Here is a 12,311-nt window from a genome sequence, read left to right on the forward strand (position 1 = left end):
GACAGCCTAGGAAGGTGATAGAGAGTATGGACCTGACGCTCTCTTATCTGTGAAGAAGAACTTCTATGTAGATGATGTGCTTAAATCTCTACCCACAAGTAAAGAGACAATTGATCCGCTCTCCGAAACACAGGAAATGTTGTTAGCAGCAAACCTCAGACCTCACAGCATCGTCTCCATCAGCCAGGCGTTGTCAGTCTGCATTAAACCCTTCACCAAATGAGGAGTCTTACTTGTTGTGAACAACATCTACGCTCCTCTCGGCTTTATAGCACCCATCACCATTCAAGGCAAGATTCTGTTGAGACAGTTGACCGCTGAGAACATGGATTGGAACACTCCACTTCCATCCCAGAGACCACAAAGGTGGGAAACATGGAAAATGTCTCCAAGGATCTTAGATCATCCCATCTCGTTCCTATCTGGATCTACTTTAAGGTCTCTTTCAGCCACCACAAGAAGAGAAGTCCACATTCTCTCTGGCGCACCTGCAAGGGTCATAGCCTCAGTGGCCTACCCGAAGACCTCAGAAGCCGTCAACAAGGTACATTGTGAACTCATCCTGGACAGGACCTAACTAACCTCAAGGCCTGCTGACACTGCACCAAGACTCGGTCTTTGTGCTGCTGTACCAGTGGTGGAGGTCAGAGAAGTTGCTCCTGAACTGTGGCACCTCATTTCCACTGACTTGTATCCGACTCACCCAGAAACAGGACTCATAGCTGTACCCAGCCTCTGTGACAACACCTGGTTGTCGTTTCCAGGTTTTGTTCTTGAGGACCCTTGTTCTGTCAATGCTGGCAGCACACTTAAACTTGAGGAAGTAGTCACTGGCGGAGAGACCAGACCCATCATCTCTACATGCAGCATACCTGTGACTCCAAGGTTGAAGCTGAGGCCTCATCTCTCTGGACACTTCTTGAGCTGGTCACTGGTTGCGCAGGCTGGTATTCACCTTACTTATAGTGCCAAGTTCTTCATGGGAGAAGGCATCACATGAAGAACGTTGTTTCTGGACACAGCTTACGGTGGGGAGCCTACCGCCATAATGTCTCCAGTTGTGTTGAGACATTGAACTTTCTCCAGCGGATTGTTGGGTTGGTGGAAGTGTTTGCACATTGCGGCTTCCCAATCCGAAGATGGGTTTCATTTTGACTCGGATTATCCGACTGTTGAGGACTTCAAGCCTCCAACTGAAGATTGGACTACACCAACTGGACTACAACTGTTATTGTTGCATCTCTGTGTGTTTTTCTATTGTCTTTTAGGTCGACGTTGACACCATCAAAAGAAGTCACGTCAAGAATTGTGAAATCTAAAGATTTCAGACGGGGAGTGTTATGTCCCATGAAAGGGAAATTTTACAGACTGCGCTGGACATTTTACATGCTGTGTTGCATGTCTCGCAGTTTTCAGATATTGCTGGTTGTTGCTATGCAATAATGTTTACCTTCCTTGTGTATGTCCCTTCTCTCTTCCTGTCTTCCACTCATGTGATTGTGTTGTGGCTAACCCCTCCCTTCTTTTTCCTGTCTTTTCCTCATTCTCCATCTTGGCTCCTTCAGAAGCTCATGTGCTCTCAGCCTGTCTGAGGAAAGTTTCTTTTTACCTGCTGCTGTGTCTGCATTTCTCAAGTTCCTGTAAGAAAATAAACCCTTCTTCTGGATTCTTCTCAACGTGTCTGCCTGCAGCTGAGTTAAGCTATCTGCGACCAGCGCCAATTGTAAGTACTGGTGAAAGAGACCCAGCGTCTCACAGAGCTATATTTACAGCCATACGCCATGGGGACAGAATAATGGCTGTCCTCTGTGATGTAACCCGGAGTGTTTCTCTAGTCCACGTAAGCACTGAGAGGATCATTTAGTGCACCTGAGACTGGATTATAAGTAGCTCGGAGAGTTTGGCTGGTCCAGCTACCCACATACCTCACCTCCGGGTGTGGTTAACAACCTTTAAAATGGATTCCATTGTTTGGCACATGGTCTGTGTGTTTGGAGGGAGAAGGCCTCCTGTGTGTTGTTTCGTCGGACTGAGTCAGTGAGCTGAACGCTACGCAGGCTGTGTACCCACAGGACTGGCTTAAGCAGAGACTTGCTTAATGAACATTTTACTTTGTTTTGCCTGAACTAAAGGCTGTTTGTATTCCTTTACTTTTGCAGGGTTTATGAGCTAATAAACCAACATGAAGATTTAAAGGAACATGCCTATTTGCCTCCCATTGCACCCAAGTGAGTAAAATCCCTACAGTACAAATAACCTTCCTGAAGGGCAGGAGGCAGGGACGTCCCCCTGAGCCTCCAACACCTCACCCTCCAGTTCAGGATACAGTGCCGAAACGACTACCCCTTTCTGTAATATCGGGGCAGGGTTCTCATGGTCACCACCACCAGGGAAGCTCCGGGACAAAGCATCAGCTTTGACATTTTTGACCCCTGGATGAAAAGTGACAATAAAATTTAACCTAGTAAAAAACAGGGACCATCTGGCTTGCCTAGGGTTGAGACGTTTAGCTGACTGGAGATATGACAGGTTCTTATGGTCATTAATAACAGTAATAGGATGGACAGCCCCCTCCAACCGTTGTCGCCATTCTTCGAAAGACAATTTGATCACCAAAAGTTCCCTATTACCCACGTTATAATTTCTCTCAGCTGAAGACAATTTTTTTTAGAAAAGAAACCGCATGGACGCCATCAACCCCGACATCCGAAGCATTGACCTCCACAATAAAGGGTTGAGAAACATCGGGTTGACAGAGTATAGGTGCCGTGGCAAAAACAGTTCTTGCCACGGCAGGAAGAAAAAGCCTGAAGGGAGGCATCCGTCCATTTGGAAAAATCAGACTCCTTCCTAGTCATGTCAGTAAGGGGTTTCACAATAACTGAGTAATTTTGGATGAATTTCCGGTAGAAATGAGAAAAGCCCAGAATATAGTGTAGAGCCTTCAGCTTCTTGGAACGGTCCCAGTCAAGGACTGCACGGATCTTCTCTGGATCCATCCGAAAACCTGAAGATGACAACAAGTAGCCCAAAAACTGCACCTCCTGGATGTTGAAAACACATTTTTCTAGTTTGGCATAAAGTTTATTATCCCTTAATATCTGGAGCACCTGTTTAACATGCCCCCGATGTGTCTCAAAATCAGGTGAGTAAACTAAAATATCGTCCAGATAGACCACCACAAACCTCCCCACCAAATGATGTAAAATATCATTCATGAAATGCTGGAACACAGCAGGTACTGTGTCAAAACGAAAGGCATAACCAGACTCTCTAAATGCCCTTCAGGGGTATTAAACACTGTTTTCCATTCGTCCTCTTCTCTGATTGTAACCAGGTTGTAGGCTCCCCTTAAATCCAACTTGGAAAATACCTTAGCTTCTACAACCTGGCTGAACAAATCAGGAATCAGAGGAAGAGGGTATGTGTCTTGGATGGTAATTGAATTTATTTCCCGAAAATCTAAACAGGGACATAGACCGCCATCTTTTTTGTTCACGAAGAAGAACCCTGCCGCCATAGGCAAAGATGAGGGTCTGATATGTCCCTTCTCCAGACTTTGTGCAATGAAATCCTTCATGGCTTGTCTCTCAGGGCCAGAAAGATTATACAGTGTGGACTTCGGTAGATTAGCTCCGGGGGTCAGGTTAATAGGGCAGTCATAAGCATGATGAGGAGGCAAATCCTGACACCCCCTCTCAGAAAAATAGTCTTCAAAACCAGGCAGAAAAGCAGGTAATATTTCCATACAGACTATAGCAAGTGTTAGGGATTCCAAACAGGGAAGACATTGGGGAGATCACGCGTTATCTCACCGTGCCATCACGTTGTCAGTATTTCGTCCGAAATCGCGAGCATATGATCCAGACTACTCGCTGCATGGATATCGGCAAGCGACCAGTGAGAGTATGGCGTCACACCTCTGGGTTCCAATGCATGGAATCCGTGTTTACGCCCCCGTACCATTACTGTCGGCTTCACAATAGCCCAATTATTAATATTATTCTCTGCCACCACCGGCCAAGTTTGAATTATAATACAGGCTTGGCCGGACGCCTGCGTTCTGGTAGCGTATGGCTTCGGGGGAGGGAACAATTACAGGAAAAAAAAAACAACTATTAAATTTTATATTTAATCCAAAAGGGAGACAGTGTTTAGGAAAAATATATACAAATATTTTACAAAGGAGACATTAAAATACATGAGCAGTACATAAAATAAACAGGATAAAAGAAGAAAAACGTACACTATACGATCACTGAGACGATTCAATATAGGTAGAGGAGGGACTTCCCAGTTTCATTATGCTGTCATTGAACAGGACCCGTTGCTTATAATCCTTATACCCCCTGGCAATGATTGATTCTGTAATGTCCATGAGTTCTCTTATACCAACGGGGAGATTTATCTACATGCCCCTTATGGTGACATCATGTGGGCTGGTCTCCAGCCTGTACATTTTTATTAAAAACGTTAACTTCTGCAATAACTCATCGCTCGTTGATCGCAGAAGTTTGCAAACAACGCCATTTTTCCAGTTATGAATTTACCTTCATTTAGAGACCACACGTCGCATAGCTGCAATCTGCTATTCTAGTGTTTTTGCGCTACAGCTCCCTGATTCTGCTTACAGCCATGGAAAACTATGGATACATTCCTGGGCTGTTGCTGTCACTAAAAATATGGGTCCCATTATTGTCAGACGCATGGAACTTACAATATGTCATATTTTGTTTCGGAGTTGGAGCATTTGGAAATTTCTATTTTAAGCTTGGGAAACCAGCTTTTCCCAGTTACAAGCAAATTAGTACAATCCTGCCACTAATTACCCCCTGCGTCTTTCAGAGACAAGATGCTCTCATTCTAAGTAGCTTGGTGGCATCTCTTGGATGCCATTTGTTTGTGTAAGCTATTTCTCATGGCTGTGTTATTTGGGGCTTTGTGCTGAGATTTTTATGGAGACAGCTTGGTACTGACAAAAGGGAGAAATGGTCAATATCTATGTCAGGGAAATATGGAAGAACATTTTCTTGACATCAATATCTCCCTGACAGCAAGGGAATTATCTAAACAGTTCTCATGACAGCAATGTCCCCATTCAATGATCTCTCCGGTTTGCCAATCCACCAACGGATTATGTTTCACCAACCAGGGGAGACCCAGTACAATTGGCGTGGGAAGACTGTCCAGGACATAGCAAGGGATTATTTCACAATGAACCGACCCCACCCTCAGTTTTACATTATGTACAATTTGAGTAAATGCTTTCTGTGCAAGTGGCACTGAGTCGATGGCGAAGATGGGAATAGGTTTAGCTAAAGTACAGCAAGCGAGACCATGAGTTTTTACAAACTCAGCATCAACCATGCTGACCCCGGCTCCACTGTCAACAAACAGAAATTTTCTCGGTTTTGCTCTCTAGCAATACCTCTGCTGTCAGCATAAACCGGGAACTGAAGGTTGACGATAAATGCACCTCTTGATTATCCAACTCCAAACTACCAAGGGTTAATCGAGTCTCCTTTTGTTTAGGAACTGAAGGACAGATCCCAATAAAATGTCCCTTTCTCCCACAAAAAAACATACGCCTTTTATCTTGCGAATCTCCGGGGAGATGTATGATGTAGAGACATCTCCTAACAGCATTGATTCCTCCACCTCCCCCAGCACTGGTTCACCCCCAGACCGCTCCCCTGGCAGAGATACACAACCCCGACAATAAGGCCCCGGAGAAGGTGGTCTCACCTGTCTATCCCGAAGGCGTCTATCAAGACGTATGGTCAACGACATGGCAGCCCCCAAGGACTGAGGGGTTTCATATACAGCCAAGGCATCTTTCAACCTTTCAGTAAGCCCCTCACAAAATTGACTTCTAAGGGCTGAGTCATTCCATTTGGCATCTGTTGCCCATCTACGGAATTCCGAACTGTACGTCTCCACTGACTGATTCCCCTGCTTAAGGCGACGTAGCTTAGACTCAGCCAAGGGGACTTGGTTAGGGTCATCATAGATGAGGGCCAGAGCCCCGAAAAACCCCTCCACAGGCTGGAGACAAACCGAGTGCTGTGGTAACGAAAACGCCCATAACTGAGGATCGCCCTGCAATAGAGAGATCACAATACCAACCCGTTGCTCCTCATTACCGGAGGAGTAAGGATGAAGTTTGAAATACAGTTTGCATGCCTCCTTGAATTAAAAAAACTTGTCCCTACCTCCAGAAAACCTGTCCGGGAGGGCAACCGTGGGTTCAGGCTGGGCAGGCCTACTGGCAGAGACCCCCATATTGGCGACCTGTAACCGCTGATGCTGCTGTACCTCACAGCGGAGGTCACTCACCTCCAGAGACAGACCGGAACTGCTCTGCGAGCTCTGCAACTGATCCCATACCAAGGGAGAAAGGAAAATAAACACGGAAAAAAAATAAATAAATGAAAAACTCAGGGGGAGCGGGGATAAAATCAGAACAAAAACTGGACACTTTTGACCTGGTGACAGGTCGTCTTTAAATGGTTGGTGTATACTGGTGTCCATCGTCCCCCTACTAAGCCGCAGAGTGGTCAGGTGGGACCGGAGAAGACGTCGATGGGTAAGTATAATATTACGGTTACACGTTTTTAGATAATTAGGACAGATTAAGGAATAAAAATTTTGATGAAACTTTTTTGGCCCAAATGACAAAAAGTAAAAAAATAAAAAGAAAAAAATCTACACGCAGGACTTGATGTTTTTTTTTCCGGTAGCCTCACTACCCCCCGCCCCCCAAAAAGCAATAAATACCATAAAATGATACCAATAAAAACTACAGGTCTCACATGACTCCATCGACCGAAAAATAAAAAACAGACGGGTCTCAGAAAATGGCGACAACTGATTTTATATATATATATATATATATATTTTTTTTTTTTTTCATTTTTGGAACCAGTAAAACATATTAAAAAAAACCTCTCTACAAGTTTGGTATCGCCGTAATGGTGGTCCGGGGAATCGTAACAAAACAACCCCAAAATCTATGCCTGTAGTGTAGAAAAAGGGGGGGGGTTCACTCTTTTATGCCGTTGGAATTTTTTCCCCCTTTTTTCAGTACGTTACACGGTAAAACAACAACACGTCCTGCAAAAAAACAAGACCTGTCAGTGGAAAAATAAAAATTATAGTTTATGGAAGAGCTGGTCATGAAGGGGTTACTAAAAAAAAAAAAATACAGAACATGTGGAAAGTGTAGCAGTTTTTTTTATTAAACTTTATTTATACATCATGGAAAAGCCAACGCTAAGGACGAAGGCCTAAGTTCTCGAGCGGTAGAAGCCCTGACCCGGCCGTGCCCGCGGCCGCCCTTCTCTATATATATTTTTTACACGGGAACGCGCATTCCCGCGCACGCCCCGCCTCTTCCCCTCGCAGCCTAGACTTTGACGTTCGCTGATTCGCCCCGCCCAACTGAAGACGTCACTCTCTCACTGCTCGCTGATTGGTTAGAACACGGAAACACGCCACCCACAGCGTACGCTGAGCGAAGGAGACTGCAGCGAGCGCGCGTACGCACGCACGCACGCAACGGCGCGTCGTGACCGTGCACGTCAGTACGTCAGAAAGTGCCTGGACCATCGGGAGAAGGAGGCGGAGTAGGTCCGGAGCGCCATGGCGACCAACATAGAACAAATCTTCCGCTCCTTCGTGGTGAATAAATTCAAGGAGATTCAAGAGGAGAACCGAAACAGGTAAACGAGCGGCCGACCTTCCACGTCTCCGGCTGGGGCGAGGTGGGTGGGGAAGACCCAGAGGCCGCCGCTGTGCGTGCCGCGGCCTGGCCCGGGCCTACACGGCGCTGTGTGTGAGGCGGCAGGGCTCGGGAAATGTGCGCCATCCGGGCCTAGTGAGGGACGAGACTACAACTCCCAGCATGCCCGTTTCAGCTTCTGCAGTGGTGTATATATATATATATATATATATATATATATATATATATATATATATATATATATGTGTGTTTTTTTTATTATATTTTTTGGTTAGGGGTGCAGGTAACGTAGTCATCCAGGGAGATGCTGGGAGTTGTAGTGTTTAGCACTAGATTGCTGTACAGCTGCATGCCTCAACCTGGGAGACTACTACTCCCAGCATGGAGCTGCATAGTATATATATACATATATACACAGCGTGCCGCGGGGACGTATGGTCATGTGACCTCGTAGTTCGAAGGCTCTTGGTAGTGATCAGATCACGGATGGAGGAAGAATGCCGGACGGTTCACATCAGTTTTGTAACTTTGAAAATCTAAATGCTTTTAGGTTGTAACCAAAAAAAAACCGCGACAGGTGTAAAACGGATGCAAACGCATTTTATTAATTTTAGTCATCTATATGACGCCATTAATTCCACAGACATAATCACTGTCTCCATTGGGGGCTCACAGTCTACATTCCCTATCAGGATGTCTTCGGAGTGCGGGAGGAAACCGGAGGAAACCCACGCAAACACGGGGAGAACATACAAACTGCTTGCAGTTGTTGTCCTTGGTGGGATTTGAACCCGGGACCCCAGAGCTCCAAAGCAGCCACCGTGCTGCCCATGTGTTTTTTTTTTTTTAATGAAACCATATATTCTCATGTGACGAGAAAAAAAAAATGGATGCAAATGTATGACAGTACATATGCATTTGTCGTCCATGGACTGCATTTTTGTAAGGCCACGTTCACACGTTCAGTATTTGGTCAGTATTTTAAAAAAGTATTTGGAAGCCAAAATCAAGTGTGGGTGATAAATGCATAAGTGGTGAAGTGTTTCTATCATACTTTTCCTGTCCTGGTTTTGGTTTAAAAGTACTGATGCAAAATACTGAATGTGGCTCAAAAAATAAAATCTGTTTTCATCCGTCTTTTTTTTTTTTTTTTTTTTTTTTTTTTTTTAAGGATGAAAGTGTGCAGCAGACTCCGTTTTTTTTGCATCACGTGAACAAATCGATACATGCTCAAATGGATTCATATTTGTCACGTTCTTCCCATTATATTGAAAGAAAATACAAACTTTTTTGTTAAAATACACTAAACACACACATACACACACATATATATATATATATATATATATATATATATATATATATATATATATATATATATATACATACACACACAATTCAAATGAATACATGACATAGAACATGTAACAGTAAAAGATGCCTGAGATATAATATAATGGGAAAAGACCGTGTCAAATTAGTATCCGGTCGAGAAACATTTGTGCATTTATCCGTTTCGATAGCAAAGCACACTGCTGTGCTTGTTTTTCATTATAAATATATATATATCTTTTTTTTTTACTCTGTTTTTATTAAATTGAAGTCTGTTAGATGGATGAAAAAGCATTGCCATGCATTTGCATTTTTTTTTTTTATTAACATATATTAACCCCTTTACAACCCAAGGTGGTTTGCACATTAATGACCAGGCCAATTTTTACAATTCTGACCACTGTCACTTTGAGGTAATACCTCTGGAACGCTTCAACGGATCCCCCTGATTCTGAGATTGTTTTTTCGTGACATATTGTACTTCATGATTGTGATAAAATTTCTTCGATATCACTTGCGTTTATTTGTGAAAAAAAACGGAAGTTTGGCAAAAATTTTGCAATTTTCAAAATTTTATTTTTTATGTCCTTAAATCAGAGAGATATGTTACACAAAATAGTTAATAAATAACATTTCCCACATGTCTACTTTACATCAGCACAATTTTGGAACCAAAATTTTTTTTTATTAGGGAGCTATAAGGGTTAAAAGTTGACCAGCGATTTCTCATTTTTCCTACAAAATTTACAAAACCATTTTTTTTTTAAGGACCGCATCACATTTGAAGTCACTTTGAGGGGTCTATATGACAGAAAATACCCACAAGTGACACCATTCTAAAAACTGCACCCCTCAAGGTGCTCAAAACCACATTCAAGAACTTTATTAACCCTTCAGGTGCTTCACACCAATTGAACGTGAAAGGAAAAAATGAACATTTAACTTTTTTTCACTAACATTTTATTTTAGACCCCAATTTTTTTTATTTTCAGAAGGGTACTAGGAGAAATTGGACTCCAAAAGTTGTTGTACACTTTCTCCTGAGTATGCAGATACCCCATGTGTTTGGAGAAAACTACATGTCAGGGCTCGGAAGGGAAGGAGTGATGCTTTTGAATGCAGACTTTGATGGAATCGTCTGCGGGCGTCATGTCACGTTCTCAGAGCCCCTGATGTGCCTAAACAGTGGAAATGCCCAATAAGTGCCCCCTTTTTGGAAACTACACCCCCAATGAATTTATCTAGATGTGTGGTGAGCCCATTGAATCCCCATGTGCTTCACAGAAAATTATAATGTTGACTTGTGAAAATAAAAAACAACAACATTTTTTTCCATAAAAATGCAAAAAAAAATATTTTCAGAAGGGTACCAGGAGAAATTGCACCCCATAAGTTGTGCAATTTCTCCCGAGTACGCTGATACCCCATGTGTTGGAGAAAACTACTGTTTGGGCGCATGTCAGAGCTCGGAAGGGAAGGAGTGACACTTTTGAATGCAGACTTTGATGGAATGGTCTGCGGGCGTCATGTCACGTTCTCAGAGCCCCTGATGTGCCTAAACAGTGGAAATGCCCAATAAGTGTCCCCTTTTTGGAAGTGGCAGCTGATTTTTGAATTTTATAATGTAGTGTCATGCGTCAGTTGTGTAGGACAACCCGACGAACACTACGTCAGCTGTGTAGTGTTCGTCAGGTTGTCATACGTCAGAGATTAATTTAATAGTCCATGGAAGTATGGTACCTTTTGAAGCAGTCTTTCATACACAGGTCAGGTTTGTCAGGGCAGGTGTCACATTGATAAATGGTGTCCTTGCGTATTCCCCTTCGGTAACACACTCGGTACCTCTTTTGTGACTTTACTTTTTTTCCGCTGTGAGGGATCTGCCCCGGGAAATGCTGGCCCGGTACAATTCGAGGTCCTTCAGTTCTGGAAGTACTGGGGCCCGCTCCGTCACCGCTGCCAAATATCAGGGCCTTGATAACTGTCTCCTGGAAGTGAAGATACGACGTAGAAGTCTGGCCTGCACATTGTGACAGAAGGAAAGCGTTGTACATTGCCACCTGTACAATGTGCACTGCCAGCTTCTTATACCATATCTTGGCCTTTCTCAAAGCACTGTACGTCTGGAGGACTTGATCAGAGAGATCAACTCCCCCCATGTACTTGTTGTACCCCACTACACAGTCTGGTTTGGCGACCTGTGTAGTGGAACCTCGTACAGTGCTGAGGGTGCTGCCATCACAATGTATGGTGGTCAAGAAAAGGACATCCCTTTTGTCCTTGTACTTGACCACCAGCAGGTGGTCGCTACATTGGGCTCTGCTCTCACCCCTTCTGAGCAGCTGCCCAATTAACGTCTTTGGGAGGCCTCTCTGATTTTTGCGGACAGTACCGCAGGTTGCGGTACTTCGCGCTTAGAGGGACTTGAAGAGCGGGATACTTGTATAAAAGTTATCCACGTACAGGTGATGAACTTTATCCAGCAGTGGGTGCATAAAGTCCCACACAATTTTCCCACTCACTCCCAGAACAGGGGGGCATTCAGGGGGGTTCAGTCCGGGAGTCCTTCCCTTCATAAACTCTAAACTTGTGAGTGTACCCTGAGGTACTCTCACAAAGTTTATACAGCTTGATCCCGTACCTTGCCCTCTTACTGGGCAGGTACTGCCGGAATCCAAGCCGCCCCTTAAAAGAGATTAAGGACTCATCCACGCAGATGTCCCTTTGGGGCACGTACACTTCAGCAAACTTGTTGTCGGCCGAACTTTGAAAAGACTATCAAAGTTCGGGTCATCGCGTGCAGGACACCTTGCATTGTTGTAATGCAATAACTTGTGGATGGCCTGAAAGCGTCTCCGGATCATGACCATTCGGAACACTGGAGTGTTATACAAAACGTCAACACTCCAGTATTGCCGAAGCTCTGGCTTCTTCAGGATCCCCATAAGAAGGACCAGGCCCCAAAACTTCATCATTTCTACTGCGTCTACAGGAGCGTATAAATTAGTTTGGCCCACCCTGAGATTTACAAAATCCTCAGAGAAAAAGACTTTGAAAAAGTCTAGTTCTGTGAGGCCGGTGGTGTCAAACTTGATTCCTGATTTCGGGGTGGCTCATAATTTTCGGGGGGCGAGGTCCATGTGGGATCAGTAGTGGGGAACGCTGGATCATCTTCTCTCCTGCGACGACTGCGGGGCGGTCCAACAGCACCTGAGGAGGAAGATGACGAGGAGTCAGA

The 12,311-nt window shown here is 44.2% G+C and overlaps 1 protein-coding gene across 5 annotated transcripts in view; it reads left to right on the top strand.

Moving 5' to 3' along the window:
• Positions 1-7,546: 7,546 nt before the first annotated feature.
• Positions 7,547-12,311, top strand: part of SON (SON DNA and RNA binding protein) — a 133,771-nt gene continuing 129,006 nt past the window's right edge. For 4 of the 5 annotated variants that reach the window (XR_012303143.1, XR_012303149.1, XM_073668351.1 and 1 more), the window contains exon 1: positions 7,547-7,721. Coding sequence is in view for 2 of the 5 variants with exons in the window: in XM_073668351.1 (XP_073524452.1) it covers positions 7,642-7,721 (80 nt within the window). In the remaining 3 variants the exon portion in view is untranslated. The remainder of the gene's footprint in view (positions 7,722-12,311) is intronic. The other variant, XM_073668352.1, reaches the window with a different exon arrangement.

Source organism: Phyllobates terribilis, unplaced genomic scaffold (assembly GCF_046119375.1).
Source record: "Phyllobates terribilis strain yellow unplaced genomic scaffold, ASM4611937v1 Scaffold_2__4_contigs__length_985480577, whole genome shotgun sequence".
Taxonomy (NCBI): domain Eukaryota; kingdom Metazoa; phylum Chordata; class Amphibia; order Anura; family Dendrobatidae; genus Phyllobates; species Phyllobates terribilis.